The 18,937-nt window shown below is 33.5% G+C and overlaps 1 protein-coding gene across 1 annotated transcript in view; it reads left to right on the forward strand.

The window, feature by feature from the left end:
* The window catches only part of LOAG_16758 (oxidation resistance protein 1), a gene marked incomplete at its 5' end in the record, with an annotated part of 31,084 nt that extends 17,462 nt beyond the window's left edge, over positions 1-13,622 (forward strand). The window contains 4 exons of the mRNA XM_020449412.1: positions 12,131-12,306; positions 12,426-12,520; positions 12,764-12,940; positions 13,202-13,622. Coding sequence (XP_020307071.1) covers positions 12,131-12,306; positions 12,426-12,520; positions 12,764-12,940; positions 13,202-13,430 — 677 coding nt within the window. The 3' untranslated portion in view covers positions 13,431-13,622. The remainder of the gene's footprint in view (positions 1-12,130; positions 12,307-12,425; positions 12,521-12,763; positions 12,941-13,201) is intronic.
* Between the last annotated feature and the right edge of the window lie 5,315 nt (positions 13,623-18,937).

Consider the following 18,937-nt stretch of genomic DNA (forward strand, 5'->3'; position numbering starts at 1 on the left):
TATATATATATATATATATATATATATATATATATATAATTTTCGTAAATTGATAATTTCAAGATCGCCAAAATAAGGTCTTAATGGGAGATCGCATTATCGAAATAGGTCGGTGATAACAGTATCATTATTAGTAGTAGTACTAATGAGATGCTCACAGTCCATCATAGATAAAAATATGTAAGAAAAGGACACAGTCTGCTTGCATTTTCTTGGTCGCATATTTCAAACATGTGTTAGTGTCCCTGTGAAAGTCACACAAAGCAAGAAATTTTGTCTCGGTTAGGAGAGAACTACTCTTCGTAGTATGCGTGGTTGGAAGAGTTCCTTGTTCAGTTATTACCTCGACTGTTATAATTCCAGTGGTCATATTAATTATCCTCCATGAATTCGCTGATATTATGCTGCTCAGTGTGTTGTTGCTATAATTTTATTTATTGCTTTTAAAAAAATATATTCTCATTATTCACAAGTTGTTTATTAGTCCTTACGGTTTGTTTTCTAAGCTTCATGGAGAATGCTGCTATGACTGGAACTAGTCATAATTGGAAGGTCGAGATGAATCTTCATCTTACATTGCTTTCACCAATCTCTCAATGTTGTTGGGTTGGTAAAATGTATCCTGAATCCCCCAATCTCCGAATGTTGTTGGTAAAATATATCAACTACTACTTTTCTCAGGAATTCCCAGCTGTCCATTCTTTAGTCTGTTTTTGTTTTCTTAGTCTTCTTTTTTACTTTTATTGTATGTTCAGCCGCAAGTTTATATACGACACAGGTAACATTCCTCAATAGTCATCAACGGTTTTGAAAGAAAAGTTTTGAATAAAAAAGAATTGAATAGAATCCAATTCTGTCTGCCTGGACATTTTTCTTGTTTCTTATTGAGATGAGGAAGCGATTCAGAACCTGTTATATTGCACGTTTCGCGGTTGTTGGTTAAAAAAAAAAGAGAAAACAAAGACAAAAACATCGTGAAATATGTCCACTAGTATCTCATGTATAGAGTGGTTTCTAGTGTTTTCATGATCTCTTTTCCTCCTAGTTGATGCCTTTTACTTCATACTTATCTCTTCATCATCATCATGGCTAGGTTTAGTGGACGAAGATTTGGGAAGGATTTTTTTGATGAGATACCACGTATGCGGAATTGGGCCAAATCTTTTACTCTCGAAGTTCATCTGCTACAATCTAGTGAGCTAGAACGGTGATAGCGTGTCCTTAGTTTTATTAAAATACCCTCCTTAGATGGATGGTCATATAGAGCTGAACGAACTCCATCTGTGCGAGTTTGAAGTTAGAGTTGTCCTTTTCTTATGATGGTTACCAGGAGCTTGAGAGACCAACCATCCTGTCCGTGGTAAGACTTTGTTTGACTCTACAGTTGAGACCGTATGACATAGGAAATCTACCAGAGACATATGCCATCGCCAGAATAGCTCGCAATCTTTTTCCTCGCGACAAGAGGTGATCTTTTACGGAACCACAGCCGAACATGATTTCAATCACAACCTTGCGTTTTATTCATTTCAACTCTTCTTTCATTATTAACGGGTGAAATATGATGTATTCTTTTCCATATTCATATTCCCCATATTTATCTTGTAGTTGTAATGGTCACATCACTATTAAGTCCGAACGACTTTAATGAGAGCTTGATTTCAGGAATGGTTACTTTAAAACCTTATCAAATAGTGCTTGATGAACATATGTTGTATTAAAAACTAAACCAGAAATATCTCATTCATTTCAGCTGAACTATGTGGCAAATATTAAGGCTTAAAAAAGTGTTATACATTTTTTAATTTTTAGAGATTTTTTGATGCTTTTAGTTCTCATGAAAGATGGGTCTTTTGCTGGTTTCATTTCGGACAGTAAAAAAATTTTAACTTTTTTCAAGTTGAGAAAATTGGAAATGTAAATATTAAAAGCGATTTGGATGTATTATTCCTGATCTCGCTTACTGAGCACTCCTCTTTCGCTGCATGTTGCTGAAACTTAACAGATGCATGATGGATGACAGGGGTTGTAAACCCTATTCATTGCTGCCGTTATTGTTATTGTGAGCAAATGGAATGGAACAGGTTGAACAAATCGCTATTGTTCGACTCTTTCATTCATAGGCCTTCCTCGTCATCTCGTGTATATCAGTTATATATTTGATCATATGATTTTTGATGTAGGAAGCACTTTTCCATCCAAAAACTTTCAAAAAGTGTTTTTGCAAATACGGAATCAGTTTAGTCGCAGCTGCGATGGGATGTGTTTTTTGCATAGGGAGTCTGCAATTTTGCGTAGCTGATTTTTGCAATATTCTAGAAGTTTGGAGTCGTGCTTCGTTAACCGGTTGGCAAAATGATTTGATGAAACGCTATCTCGTGAATTATAATTTGAAAATCGAGGAGGGAGGGATTAGTGTAAGTAAGAGTTTAGGAAGGGCCGAGCTATGAAGTACTTCATTTTTTAGAGTATACGCTATTTTTTCCTTTTTTACATTGCGTGTATTGAAGGGTTCTTAAACCAACTTTCTTTTTTTTCTTCTTGGACTAATTCCTCTACCTTTTTTTTAATATTTCTGTTGTTTCTTTTATCCTTTTACATTTGATATTACTGTTTACTTAGCAAATGTTCGCAAGATTTTTGGAAAAAGAAGTGTTTGTCGAATGACATGGGTTTTGCATTTCCGATGTTTAAGACAGCGGGTCTATTGCAACAGTATTTTCCTGTTTCTGTTTTTAATGTCATTCGCTTCTCTTCTTGGAAAACGGTACTGCTTTTCCATTATCGTCTCTGTTGTTTACAAAAGACATTATCTGACAGTCTTTTAAATGCAACAAACGATGACTTAAAAGCATTCGCTGAACAAGTCGTGCGAGCGTTAAACAGCTGATTTATCTTTCTGTTGATGGCTAAATATGTCATTTTTTAACTGACTTATACTTCGGTTCCTTAAAATTCAAAAAAATAAAGAAATTTGTTCCCTAAAATTTTGAGAGTGAATGGAATTCATTCATTAATTCTCTGATTTCCTTCGTCTGTATCATTGTGGCACTTTTTCTTTCCCGTTTTATCGCTATATTAGGAAGAACTCTTTTTGTGGAAAAACTTCTTTCGGTAAGAGTAATATGCATTCTCAAAATATGGAGCAAAACCGATGCTTCAAATTTTAGAAGTTTATTGTACTGCAAGATTTAATTTTAAGATTACTGGTAATAGCTTTACCAGTAGTTGAATGTTATTTAATGTGTTTAATATCATGTAGTACGGCATTTCCAAGACATTCTGTTACGATGCCATTCTGTTGTAATTTTACGGAAGTGGTATCAAAAAACAATCCACACCAGAATTCTGAGCTATTTTCCTACTCAAAATTGGTTGGTGAATCCATTTTTAAAAAATGTCCGTGCATGACTACAAATCCTTCACTAGCTTTCCAAGTTTAGAATCAAATTTACGAATTTGCAAAAAAAATGCCCATTTTCAAAATCGTTCATTTCTCGTGCACTTTTAGAATATATTTTTCAGAAAATTGTCGTCCTTCATGAAACGTTCTTCATTTTTTCTATTCTTTTTAGGTATATCATTTCACATTTCCGAATGATTAATTGGTAGTTGGTCTTTATTTTTCGAAATCTTTTTATCATCTCCTGTTCCAGTTCGCATCTAACTTTTTTAAGAAATGAGAAATGATTCAACTATTCCTGAAATTTATTTGGAAAAAAAGGTGAAGGTTTCTGTAGACGCTGTTTCCATATCGCTGAAATGGGGATTGAAGATGTTATCAATAAAGACTTTCACTATTGATAATAAATGCGTAGAAATTTTCCAGTAATGTTTCCTTATTTAATGGATTTTAATGGGTAAATGGAAAGGAAAGAACAATAAGCTTGGTGTATATTTCGAATGAAGTTTTTCTGGAAATAACAAATTTGAATGTGATTTCCGGAAATGCAAAATTGCCTTATTTTAAATATATTACAAAGCAAGCAAATTCGACCATAATTTACCACAAACTTCTGATTTCACTTCATTCCTGACTTATTCAATCATTTATTTCATTTAGTTCAGTAGAATGATGTGGTGCAAAAATTGCATGATCTTCAATAGAATATTTTATGCTGTTTGTTAATAACTTCTGCAATATTCATGCTTACATATTCTTTTTTTAGTCTGCTTATGCAGACTAAAAATCATCACATTTCATAACCATCGAATAGAAGCTGTGAAAAAATCAGTGTTTTTGTCTAATTTCAATTAACGAATTGATGGCATTAAAAGTGTGAAATGGTGCTACCTAAAGTACCTTATCTAAATCTATCCGAATATCAGGATGGTGAATTTGATAACCTGTATGAAACTTGGACTTAATTTCCATGCATAAATAATATATATTCTTATTCTTTCGTTCGGAAATAGAAGTTGGTGCAAAAGAAAAGCTAAGCAAAATTATGAAATTATAAAAGGAAGAGATTGGAACTAATTTTTATAACTTCATAGAAGGTCTTTTTTTTTGAACGCACAGTTTTTTCTTGTATTTTTACGGTGTTAAATCTTTTCTTGCTTGTTTTTTTATAAATTCGTCCTTTATTTGTCGCAGAAATCACCTTTTGCATCATTTCAAAAGAATTTTACTTCCTTTGCTAAAAGTTGCTCATGTATGCACTCTGTCACCAATTTTATGGATCGGCATTGGTGTGTTATTATTTCGTAGATTATAAAAGTTCTTGTAGTATCTTGTACGGTTAACTTTAATTTAAATTGTACATTCTGAATTACTTCCAAGTTTCATTTGTCTTGGCGAATGATGCAGGATTTATCAGCAACCAACTACAATTTTTATCATTTAAGGTCCATGTTATCTTCTTCAGAAAGATTGGAGCACATAAATCTAGATCATGTGTGGTTCGTTATGTTTTTCTCTGGTTGAAGTAGGATCTGATTTCAGTTTAACCATAATTCAAAAAATGCGGAATTCTTCATTAAAGTGACAGTTTTCGTCTAATTTCTTGGCATTTAGCTTCTTTTTTACGCTGCCTTGGAAATCTATTTTGTGAACTGCAAATTACTGCCTTAACCTACCTCATTTAAGAATATAGCTATTAAAAAGTGAAACCAGTTGTTTTTTTTTTTTGATTATGACTTCTTGCGTGTTTACAATTAATAGGTTTCACCTCCCTTAACATCTGCCATTCGATGAGTCTTCCGGCACACTGTATAAACAGCAGGTATAGGTTGCAAAATTAGTTATGAAATCTTCGGAAATATCAAAGATGATTCATTGGTAATAATTAGTAATACAGCTTGTTGAATGTCTGTATAAGCATTTGGTATATGTGCTTTTTCAGTATAATATCATACTTCTTCCAATATACTGACATACTAATTTTGTTAATTTTAATGTACTGATGTTCGGAGATAATCGCTTAATTATAACTGTACAGAAATGTCCAGCTATGCGGATAAACTCTAATATTGCTGCTGTTTCACAAGGCAGTTTATGTCTGAACACAGTTTAGTTACAATATATATTCTTTCAGTTTGATTTATTTCTGTTCTTCTAATATAAATATGATAGAAATGCTTCAAATTTCAGATATTATCACCGAGATTCAAATCTGCCCTTTTTTCATTATCCATCTGATCAATCAACGCTTTCTCATTTTATTAATTTTGATTATTTTAGTTCTTAAACCTTCTAAATCTTGGCATTTTTTTGTATAAAGTATTTCACAGCTGACGAATTTTTATACAGTGTGCCGTCTCATTCCTTCGTCATTACTTTGCCGTTGTTTTTTGGTTTAATTGAATTTAAAATCAGTTTAATTCCATCTTAACATATTTATGCAAGGATCTCTTTTCATTTGAAAACTCTTTGAATAAAATTGCTGATTTGAACTAAAAGGAAGTTTTTGGGACAAATTTTGATCCGTTTTATTCTATTTTTTGGTAGAACAGGTTTTTCTTTATGACTGGTGTACTTTTATGACTTAAAAAAAAATGATTTGGTGTATACCAATAACGAAAAAAGAAACTTAGTGTCCTTAGTCAGGTCAGATGACGATATTTCGATGATTTCACGTGATATTCCCGTGTAGGGGAAAAAGAACTTCTTTCATTGCAAATAGCTTATGGTTTTCCTTTACTTTTTGTGTTTCGTTAAATGTTATTGATGTGATTTTGTGTGAAATTCATGAGATTTTTCGATGTTTTGGGAGAATCATACCTTTCAAAGATTTCTTTTATTTGGCCGAGAAACATTAAAAGTTGAAGTCTGGCTCCAATTTGTTGCTAAAGTTTTTCTTTTTTCTGCTGAAGGCCATTATTTGAGTTTTTTTTTGTTTGAAATTCACCGATATTATTTGGAAAAATGGAATTCCCTCTTTTTTTATAAAATATATAGAGGAAAGCCAGCCAAAGAGTTTTATTAATTTTCATTAATTGCCTTTTATCGCTACAAAAAAGGAAAATCTTTGCTTTCAATAATATTTGAGCCAGGATAGTTTTATTGACTCCTCTATTCCTGACTTTTCTACAAATTTTCCAAGAAAAGTTTTTTTATATCGCTTGTCTTTCGTTGTTTTTATTTCTACGTTTTTTTTGAACAGTTCCTTTAATAAATGAAGCTTTTCTTATATGCATAATAATTTTCAAGTAGGAGCGAATTCCTTATTCTTAACCAAAATTATTACATTTTACAGGTCTCACCTGCAGGGTATTCATTTGTTTCGATCCATTTATTGGTCCTATTTTCTTTATGTAATTTACTATTTTAATCCGTTTATCCTGGGTATATATTTTGGATATGTAGCCTTTGCGTTTCAGCTCATGGCATTTGTCTGCGTCTGTTTGAGTTGAGAACCTTTAGAATATCAAGGAATTGGTTATTAACAATTATCGATGTCTGTTAAGAAAACTTGGATGATGATTATAGGCTATAAAACTTGTTAAACGGGAAGAAATTTGAAAAAAAAGAAATTTGGGAAAAGAATTTTCAGAAGAATCGATCAAGATGCTGAACTGACATCAAGATAACTATTTGTCTTAATTTTTTGAATTCTGAGTCCATTTCTCGACAAAATCATGAGTCTTGGTCATATAAGTTTAGTAAAACTTTCAGTTCGGCACTTTGTTCGATCAAACATCTATTGAAAGTGTCTCCAGAAAAATCCTTAACGTCCTAAAACTTGTGGAAAAATAAAATGAAATTTTCTGTTTTATTTCATGATATCATGTGGTTGTTTTGCATTTTCATTATTTTGGATTTTGGATTGACACAGTAAGTTTGATGCAACGAAAAAATGTATATTGTTTGGTAGTTTTTTGAGCTTTCAGTGTTGTACTACCAATGCAAATAAATGCTTGTTTATGAAGCATTTACACATTGTGTGAACTGTTTGTACAATAGTTATGTTTCTGTATGTTTGGTTGTAAACTTCACAGCTGTGACGAAATTAAAATTGTTTTGATATGATTTCCATGAAATTTAATTTTAATCAAACATTAAAACTGTGATTGATTGATGTGCTTGTTGCGATACGCGTGATGTTCATCATTGAAGAATGATAAAATAGTTCTTATTTGAGATTTTGCCGGCGTCGATGTTGTTCGTATAATGCTGTATCCTCCGTATAATTATTTGTCTAAAGTTGTACTTACATTTTTTTGTGTTGGAATCATTTTTCAGACAGAAACGTGAGGGCTTTTGTAGAATCATATAATTTCATTGGATTAATTTTATTTTAACTTTTAACTGAACAAGTTTATCAATTCATGATGTCTCATTCTTCTCTGGAGTTTTCCATTTCTCCAAACTTTCTGAATTTTATAAGGTTTGAGTATATTTTTGTTATGGTCTGAATGTATCAGAGAGTGCACTATTATATACAAAATAAAAAGCAGTTGAAAAAATATTTGAAGTTCTTTGTTTCAAAATAGAGTTCACCAAGGTATCGTGTCATTCAACAGGCATTGCTTTTTGTGATTAATTTAGACATTCCCGCATTTTTAGTACGAGTATACCAGTATATACGGTTCATTCATATACACAAAACACAAATGCACTCAAGTCGTTACATATTTGGAAATGCTCAATTGTGTTTTATTTTGGCGCATAAATTGATTTGCATTCGCTCCATTAGCTGTATTCTTTCTAATTTTATTATAGTTCGCTTGTTTCTAGTAGCTTTGGGCCCAAATTTGATTTGTGAATATAGATGGAACTTCGTACCTTCTTTTATTAACACTGAAAAACTTTCACATTTAGTTTTACTCATTTAATTTTTGTTCAGATTTCACCGAACCTCCTGAATAAGCTCATTAGAGTGTTTTAATAGTGGAAAGAATCACATCTAGTATGCATTTCAGTTGCACTCTCTCCTTAACCCTAAATCTTCCTAAATGAGATAGATGTTTTGCCAGAGTCCATCACCACCTATAGTGCTAGTAGTAACATCAGATGCCCACAGTCTTTTATTTCATCATATCACGTTATAGGTAGGATGTGGTTCAAAAATTAAGCGTTAAATGAAGGAAGAAATAGTTCGAATATATTCACTTCCTATGTCTGTATCGTGAAACACCTTTGAAATGTTTGACCAATTTTGTTGTCAGCCATTGTCGAATAGCAGATGAGTGGTTTCGCGTTGCTGAATTAGTTTTTTTTTTTTTTTNTTTTTTTTAATTTTTGAATGAGCTGAAATAAGCAAATTTTCAAGAATGATTTTCGGACAAACAAATGACTGTAGCTTTTGATAACAGCAGCTTGTTTGGGCATTAATACGCCTCGTTCTGGTTTTTCGATCTTCATTAATTTCTCACGATAACTTGATTTTTTTAAGATTGTCGAAAAGATTTTTGTCAAGGGCGAAGAAGCTAGAAAGTCGGGTCTTTTGGCTTGAACTCAGAATTGCTATTCAAAGGAAAAGAAGGAAATGGGCGTTGCAGGATCACATCCACACATTTATCATCAATCGATGAGCGGTTCAAAGAAATATCATCGTGTTCTTTGTCGTCATGGTGTACCGAAGTATTCACTAGCAGCGCATTTATCTTACAAGCCTTCTATGGAGGAGAGGTTCTTTCCGCCACCTATTTTGCATACTAAATTTCATGAATTGAATCTAAATTCTTCGGTAATAAGTATTTTTAGTGCTACTGATGTAAATCAGAAGCTAAAGCAAAACTCTGAACCACTGAGGAGAAAACGTCTTCCGTCCCGGGAATTTTCCAGCGTTTCGGTGCATGGACGAAAGAAATTTTCCTTTCCGGTTTCAAGGAGTTCTTCCTGCCGAAAATTTCCATCCCCGAAGGATTCGCTTAAACAAAAAGTGGGCATCAAGGAATTGTCAGCTACGAGTGTATCATCAGGAGTTGATTCTGTCTCAGAGGAGGATTCTGAAGTGGATACCGGGAAGGTAGAGAAGAAAAAGGAACAGTGTTATGAAGAAGTTAGTTCAAAGCGCGAAAATGAAACCTCTGTGTTGGTCAGCAAACAGGTTGCTGAAACAAATTTGCACATCCCTCGTAGTTCCCTAGATTCTGGTGCAAGTTTCGATGAAGATGATGCGAAAAATGCCGTTTTTGCTGACTATTCTGCTGTCAAAAATTCCAAAACTGTATTCGAAGAGAAGGAGAGAAGCGATGACAATCTAATGACAAACAAGTCACAAGAAATGCATTCCAGGAGGAAGTCATCCTCCCAACGTAAAAAGAGTCGGAAGTTTTCGTTAGTAAAGTCTTTCCGGAAAATGAGTAAACGAGCCGTTTCACTGCCATCTGCATATATGACGAGTTCTCCGAAAAGTAAGTTTTTGCTTTCTAATTTCACCGTACCATCTGTAATATTACAGGAAAGAAGATGTTCATTACGGATGAATCAAGAATGTTAAGATGTTGTGATATCCAGTCCTTTCTTCCCTCCTTGTCTCATTTTTTAAAAGATAAGCTGCGGGAAAATTTCTATTCCACTTTTCATCCACTAATACAGTACTTTTTCACGGTATCCGGATAAAGAACTTTAGGGAATGAGACCTTCTGAAGGCACTGATTTTATGAGTGGAGAGTCTTTGTTTTTCATTAGTGCGAAGTATCTTGGACAAATAAATTAGCCTTGAAAGAATATTTTCTTCTTTATTGGACATCTCTTTTATCTCTTGTATTCTTCATCCTATAAAAGTGAATAACATATAACGCGAAAATCAAAGTGTATCATTGGATGGTAGCCTTCTTTGAAATTTGGAACTAAGAATTAAGGACTATCTGCTTGCTGACGAGTACTGTGAAAGGTTGTCTCTACCCACAGAGTGGGGTAAAACTTATCTGGGACAAAAATTTAGTAGGATGTAGTATTTGAAATTTAAACTAGTGTTTTTCTAGTTAAACATTAGATTTCAGGAAAAAGTTTCTTTTAATTTATACACTTTATATTGACATTTGTCAGATTCTATTTCCATATCATTAGAAGTGGCACTCTCATCACAGTTATTTTACACTTTACATATTTTAATGGTATAGTTAGCAATCTTCGTACTTATTTTTACTTCACGATTTGTAGTGCTGTTGTGTTTCATTTTTCTTTATTATTTCTTCGATGTTTATTTCATATAACTCTTCAGTAATTCCAAAAATTCCTATATTAATTCAGAAGAACGCTTTTCAACATAGCCTTTCATTTGTGTCATATTTTGAAAACAGTGGAAATAATCTCACCTGTAATCAGTGATCCTGTTGCTTTTTTTCGAATTCTTTCAGTTTTTGATTAATGAAAATTGTCAGCTTTTCTTTACATTTTAAAATGCTTCGATTATTTGGATGAGATTGAGCATTACATTTTGAAAAACTTGAACTTTGTGTTTTCTTCCATTTCATTTTTTGACCTAAATGGTTAGCTTTACAATTGTTTACTTCTACTGTTTTCTTTTTTTTCTGGCAGCTTTATAAAAAGTTTTTTTCAAAGTCAAAGTTTTCAGCAAATGAAGTCTCGGGAATTTCGTTGGGGAAACAAACACAGCTTCGGGATAAATAATTGGAAATTTAATTTTCCGTCTGTATAATGTCCTTTTTAGAATGTTTTAAGAGGTTAATAATTACATCGGTCATTGGTAAAGAAAATGATTTTTAGGATTTTTCCTCCAGACTGTATTTCATTTCCAATACTTTTTTGATTTCGTTCCATGAAGTAATTCATCCCTACCATTAAGGCAACTATTTATCGACCCATGTGAAAGGATTTCTAAAAGGCATCAGTTGTTTTGTTTCTAATTCTTCGAAAGACATTAGCTTCTTTTTCCGTTTTATGCTTTGAATGTGTGGGAAACATTCTTTGGTCATTGATTTCGGTTCGTCGGATAGAAATTATCAGATATCTCTGTTATATATGCGCTTGAATTACTATCTACTGCTTACAACTGTTCACAGCTCTTACGTTCTCAATTCTCACATTTTCGTCTATTTACGGGAATATATTTGGCCAAGTTTTTTTCCTCATCAGTTTTTATATCTTTGCATTTCTTTGATAAAAGTAGGCTTGTTTTGTCTTATATTAATTTCGACAGAAATTATTTTTTGACTTTTTCGAATGCTGCTTTTGTATATAAGTTATTGTTATGGACTCTGTGGCCTTCGAAACCTGTTTTACGAAATTCATTATACGAATATTCTTCTGTTTGAGTGAGGTAAATGTTTTCCTCATCTTACCATTGGATTTGCCTTCTAAGATCTTGATTGGCAGAATACCTGCTTTATTGAATTCAACTGCTGCTGTTTGTTATATCATGAAGGTCGGTCGTTTTCGTAATATGATTCTATATTGTACAGACAATTCTTCAGCGAACAAATTAATTACTGCAGATTTGTTGCAGTGTTGTAAACAGCACTGGTTGTCTTGGGGAATTGTACCGTGACGTGTTTTTGGTCTGCTTCTCGTTGAAACACATCTACAGCATTTTTTATTATTTTGCATTGATATGCTTTTTTAAATTTTTTCTCCAAGTTGCATCCATTTCTAATTTTTAATCAAGTTATTTTATTATTTTTCTTAGGCAAGAAGGAAAAGCTCTTAAATTTCACCGCTCACGTCTGATTATCTTTTCACATGTAGTAGATTTTCAATAGTCTCATAAAAAAATTATAGCCGAGGTGCCATCTTCTCGACTGTTCGGTAGCAGTTATCTAAATCGGGAATGGGAGATTGTGACAGTGCAAGAGATGTGTCGGCGGATGTCGTTGGATCAGCTAGACAAGGTTGTCCTACCTCTTCCAGATGGTGCTACTTCTTCGCAAATCCTTGATGAGGTTATGATTAGGCAGGTTGGTGTCACGCTTGCTTTTGCTCTGAACTGTGTTTTATTTTTATAGAAGAGAAACAAATTGTGTTCGAAGTCGTTTTGGATGTAAGTTAAGTTTAAAATATAATAATTTGTTTGCAGATGGTAGATGTGCTTCCGGCCCGTGCTGCAGGCTATCCGTGGATCAATATTTATAATTCCGAAAAGCATGGCTTTTCATTACACACTTTTTACAGGTTCGGTATTCAAGGCTATTTGCTTTTTCATATTTCTGCTGTAATCTCGGTAGTTGGAGAGATTACCAGTCTATTATTTTTTGAAACAAATTAAATTCTAATTTTGTTTTAAAAATTATCTTCCCAGAACTAGAAAACTAAACAGTGATTTTTATTGGCATCTTTTTAAAAATACTATAATTTTTGGCAGAAGAGAGGATCGAAAACAATCGATATAACGGAATGATTTTCTTGTCTTTTTAGAAAAATGGTAGATTGGGATGAAGAAATGTCACCGATACTGCTGATAATTCGTGATTGTGAGAAGAATGTCTTCGGTGCGGTAGTTAGTACCACAGTGCGTCCAAGCGAGCACTTTTTTGGGACGGGTGATTCATGTTTCCTTTACAAATATGTGAACGACTTCGAGTTAAATGAAAAGTAACTTTTGCTCGCTCTGAAATTTTATTTGCCTGATTTCTTCATATTAAAGGGATTTTCTAATATATCGCACCACTAATGTATGTAACAATGTTTATATTACGAGTAATGTGTTGGCTAAAAAAAAAAATTGAATGCAGCTTTTATTGTCGTTATAATTAATATTGTGGGAGTGCAAGTTCCTGGGAATTTTCCACAACTCTCTTTCACCACAACTCTCTTTCATTTTTTTTTTAATATTAAAAATTTCTGGTCTTACAGAGTGCTTCGGATCTATTCTTGGAGTGGCCTAAATCAATTTTTCGTAAAAGCAAGCATGGATTCACTGTCGATTGGTGCCAGTGGTGGCCACTATGGACTTTGGTTGGATGCGGATTTGAATCATGGTCGTACACAAGCATGTGAAACGTTTCAAAACGAACCGTTAGCTGGTGAGAGCGAAGATTTTGCCGTACAATTTGTCGAAGCTTACGGTTTTCGTTTGGGATAATTCGTTCTTTTTGTCAAAATTTTCTTTGACATATTCATTTGATGCTGTCATCTATAATTGTTATCTCGCTTTTGAATATTTTATAAGATTACTTTTTACAACTAATAAATGTTTTTGATTAGGAAGTAACAAGGCAGTATTTTGCTTTTGACGTTAATTTAAAGTGTCTTCTTGTGAAATACATCGCGAAGGGTGAATATTGCAATAAGAATTTTTTTTTTTTAAATTCGTGTTTTACTTAGACAAATGAGAAATGAGCGAATAAAAATGCATATTGCTGAGGACATAATGGTTACTTGAAACTTTATCAGTACTGCAAAGTATCAACTTTGTCATTTTTTATAGCTTAGAAAATGTGTATCGTTGATTTTATTTTCAGTTTTAGGTATTAGAAATTTAAAAGGGTAGATGACAGGATTCATTGCTATATTTTCACAACACCCTACCTATAATATATAGATCTCTTTTGCTTCCAAGGATGCACTTAATTGACTTTTTAATTTATTACATAGAGCTTATAACTACTTCAGATCGCGGTGCGTGGAAGGGAGTAAGTAGAAACTTGAACAACTCTGGAAAGTAAGGTTTCCTTAAGCCTTGGTTGTTACTTTTTTCATATTATTACACAATAAAGAATATTATTTTAAGATTTTTTGGACTTGTCTAAACTGGATTATTCGGCTGCTCTTACTAAAGCTTCTTTTTATAAAGATCGACTTGTTTAAGTGGTGTTAAGAAATTAATGTGAATTAACATTTTCTACTGTGTTCTTATTATTGTCCGTTTCCGTGGATGATAACAAGAATGTAAGATATAACAAAAAAATATATTGTTAAGGCAGGTACTTTCTCTTTAGATGTCGTAGAAAAAATGATTGAAACTCTTCGTATAAGTTAAATGAATGTTATTATGATATGTTGTCTGTTATTTAATTCATTGAGATCACTCTGCATAGCATATTTTTGGTTAGTGATTGATTTCAGTTTTCCGTTCACAGCTAATAATGTGGGTTCTTCCTATAATTGCTTGTTGAACGGTGGTTGCACATGTGCTCGTCCTGAGAAGTTTCACGAATTCGTGATTTGATAGTTTCGCTTTCTCAAAAGTAGTCTCCCCCTATGAATCCTCCCGTGAAGTTTTTTGTCTATTGTTTTGCGTGGATGAAGTGCAATGGCTTTTTTCTCACTATTCAATCATGTTCTGTTCAAGTAATTTTTTTCTTCCGTAATTTAAAAAAAAACCTAACAGGTTCCACTTTACTGTTTTCATATGTCCATATTTGCGACCAATTGAAAAAAGAAGATTAATGGTTCACATTTCACTTTTAATAACTGCACTTCATCGATAAAAAGTGAAACTACTAAGTTGCTCGCAATTTTTTTTGACAAACTGATATTTGGAAATGTTGTGGGGATACCGGACTGTATTCTGTATTACACAACATAAAGATATATATTGTTAACATGAAATAGTAGTTTTGCTTTTCAATTACATTCGTTGTTAGTGAAACTGGATTTTATGGGATTTTTATGATGAGTCTTTCTGGTTTCACTTTAACAATGCATGTTTGCTGCATACCTTAAAGCTACACAAATATATGTATGATGCGGTGATTAAGCGGTGAACTTTAACGTGTTGAAATGAACATTTGGCATGAAGTTATTGAGCTTCAGTCGAGAAATTTCCCGAGGGATTTTATGATTCTAACAAAATAATTGAATGTGAAATTTGTATGATAATGCTTATTATATTGAAAGGAATGCAGTAATACAGTTTTGTTCCAACTTACTGTAGACGCAACATTCTAACCTTAATTAGTTCATATTTGTTTGATGACTGAGCGCTTTTAATTGTAAAGATGTTTCAGCCTGGATAACTTTCAGTTATTGACGAATTTTCGAAGGTTTCCTAAAAAGTGCAAGCAATTAAATATCATGCTTCAAAGAAATATAAATGAGATAATGTTCAGTTGGTTGATGAAGTCTTCGGTTTAATTAATTACCAAAGAGAAAAAAAATGGAGCAAACTAACATTATGTTATTTTGGAAGATTATGCTCTACTGCAGGTTTAATCGTTTGTAGGATTAATGTGGAAGCTAGTTTTTTTTTTTTTTTTTTTTTTATTTTTGCTAGTGTGACTCCTTGCGTTGCAAGACTGCTAAAATCTAGCTAGTAAAAAGCAAACTTCAGACCTGTTACAAGTTTATTACGGTATCATTTTTTAACAGCATTTACTCTTCCATGTGTCGCACGATTATAAATAGAGCAAAATCTTAACGTACACCAATGCAGAATTAGTCATCGTTGTAGGCTAGGCTTCGCGAACGAAGATATGAACAGAGTCAAAGATATGTGAAGAGCTATACTATGTTTGCTGTAGGTGCGGTGATGGTAAAGGCCAATACGGAATAGACAAGTTCGGTTGCAAAAACGGAAAGTCTTCTTAGGTAGTATCGATGAGGACGGTTTTTTCTGCGTTATCTTTGGTTCTCAGGGCTGATTTCTCTGTGTTCTCGAAGGGAGCAGCAGCGTTATAAATGATCATCGATTAGAGGTCAGAATGAACCAGTGATGATAATCTGTATTGCAAGGGATGAGGCATTGCTTTAGGACGTCCTTAATCTCCTCTTTCGGGCTCTTCTTTTGCGGAAGCCAATTCAATAGAGCATAATCTTGGGAAATCGCTGATCTTAAATCTTGGAGGCGTGCCTAGCCCAGTCGCAACTGCGTCCTCAGTAGTATAACCTCAGTGCTGGTGATCCTTACAGGTAATAACAGTAACATTGGTCACAGTAGTCAGATCAGTGGACATTTAGTATTTTACGGAAACTTGTACTTTTTTTTGCTGTTGGAAGCGTTCGAGGAGTCGCAGGTGATGGAGTAGATGGTCATCAGATCCATATAAAGAATGGCTTTATCGACATTCATCGTACTTTTCAATCATTGTACTTTTCTTTAGGTGTTTATTGCACCAGACTTTTTTATGGAGTTTTTTGAAAGCTCTGTATTTGCTAATCTGTTGTCGATCTTGGCATCGGAAGAACTTATGCCTTCTTCAAGCCGATTCCAGTAAAAAGCTTTGCAGCTTCTGCAAAGCAGGATGTTGAGTGCTACCGTCAGCAAAAAGCAACTCGTGGACAAGGTGGTATAGGGTCTTGGTGTGGACCTTTAGCCTCATTAGGTTAAATAGGTTTTCATCGCTACATGTTGGAGTAACTGTCTTTTTCTTCAGGGAGATCTGTGTGGTCCTTTGAACTATCATGGTGAAGAAGATTGTGAAAGGAGTTGATATGGAAACGATGTTTCATTCCATTGATTATTGGAAAAGTCTTAATCCATCGCCCATATCTGACTTGGTCGCGTTGATTCTCATTTAATAGTATGATCATTTTCACCAAATTGGGAGGATATCCTAATCGTTCCAAGATCTGCCACAAGCCTTTTCTGCTTACAGTGTCAAAAGCTTTGGTAAGGTCTACAGAGGTTATAGAGAATTCTGTTTCCGACACTTCCCTTGCGGAACAAATACCACATCTGTAATACGCCTATTGGTTCTGAAACTATACCTCGCAAAGTGCGAATTTAAAGTAGCTGTTTGTGGTAAAAGTCATTCAAATGAATGGTTTCTTTAGATAGAAGACAGGTCGTCAACGTTATTGCTAACCGTTTTAATGAATTGGGAGTTTCCATTAAAAAAGAAAAAAAGATTTACAACATGCCTTCATAGAGTAAGAGAAAATGGAAAATTCACAGAGCAATCAGTGAAGGAATATTTTGGGATTTCATATCGACTTTCTTTCTATTACGAGCTTTAGAAAGCAGGGATGCAAATTGTAATTGTATTTTCAGCCATTCCAAAAATGATTGTTTTCGAGGCTACATAATCTTTGTTTTTATAATTGGCTTTGTTAAGCCGTCCATTCTTATTTCATTTGGCCTCATCCAATTTTGTCACTTTGCACTTTTTTTCAAGTGATTTCTGTTATTTATGTGAGTGCAAGCTTTTTATTAGATACGTTAGCAAAAGCTATTTATTATGAGTTTTGGTGGTAGTGGAGCAGTCAAAATGGTTCTTCAAGAATCAGTGACGCTTGTCATCTTCAACAGATAAATTTGTTCAAAGTCATCCGTATTTTATAACTCATTAGTTTATGATTGAAAAATTTGGTGTAAAGATGGCAAAGTAGACGATAAGAAGCGATAGAGGAGCAATTAGCCTAAGATGGTAATCCTGTTTCGGTCAAGTCTTGCTCAGCTCACTTATAACTGAATTATTTCGCTGTCATGGTGGCTAATTGCTCAAAATCTTCATATTTAGATCAAATATTAATTTATTTTCCTACTTAACACTTCACTTCTTTGAACAACCATTTGTTCAATATGGAAATGTTTGTTACTCCCTCGATCTTTCGCTGCAGACTTTTACCTTCGCTGGTGATATTTGTTGTTCTTGATGGAATAAGAGTATATTCATTTCGTGTCTTTTATTTCCTCTTGCTGCGCACGTCTCTTATATCTTCAAATTGTCCACTATTCTTCTTTTTTTTTGATGAACTAATTGCATTGATTTTCAGCCGATGTAAAATATTTTTTGACCTCAGATCAAATTTCTGGTCTAGCTTTCCTTCTCCATTTGATTTCCAGTACCATTCACAGTTTCTATGTGCTGAGTGGTATTTCTGGTTCATCTACAAATACAGTTTCATCTACATATCGCGTACGCTTTCTGGTACACTTTGAATTCGAGTATCCTGTTTGAGTCCACTCCCTTAAACTGGCCATATATTTTTTCTGGCTACCGCATATTACCATGATTTTTACGGACCATACAACAACGTGCTTCTTGCAAACGTCTCAGAAACAACCCGGAACTTGTAACTTTTATTCCGGAATACATGGATTACCTGGAACATCACCTCAAGAAATAAAAGTAGATTAAGCAAAAAAGGAAATTGAAGAGGAATTGAAATCTCACTGACGGATGTTAACTTTGGTCTTCTGTTCAAATTCCCTTATCAGAAGAAGTCGAAAGGAAAAACATTGGTGAAAACAATATTTTATTTATGAAAGAATAGAACAAAAAAACGAAACATTTTAAAGAATGCTTAAAATTATTTAATATCTAGTTGTTATTGCATAGAAATGTATGCCTTACACCAATGAAATATACTCATCACGCAAAAGAAAGGATTGAAGAAATCGATTAATCTATGAAACCTACAAATATCTTTGAAAATTTTTTTAAAAAAGTAAAAAGCAGGAAGATGCTACAGATTATATCGTCACAAACAAACAACTGATAAAATACAAAGTTCCTGATAAACAATCAGCATAACTTCCAAAATTAAGATCAAAAACTTCAGAGAATATTACAAAAATCCGGTTTCCTGGTTCCTGGTAAGAAGAAAATATTTCCAGAAGAGAAATCTAGTGAAGCAGAAATTAGCTAAGGACAATCTACATGATATATAAAATATCAGGAAGTCACACATCGTCTAAACTAAATT

This window comes from Loa loa, assembly GCF_000183805.2.
Source record: "Loa loa unplaced genomic scaffold supercont3.17, whole genome shotgun sequence".
NCBI lineage: Eukaryota > Metazoa > Nematoda > Chromadorea > Rhabditida > Onchocercidae > Loa > Loa loa.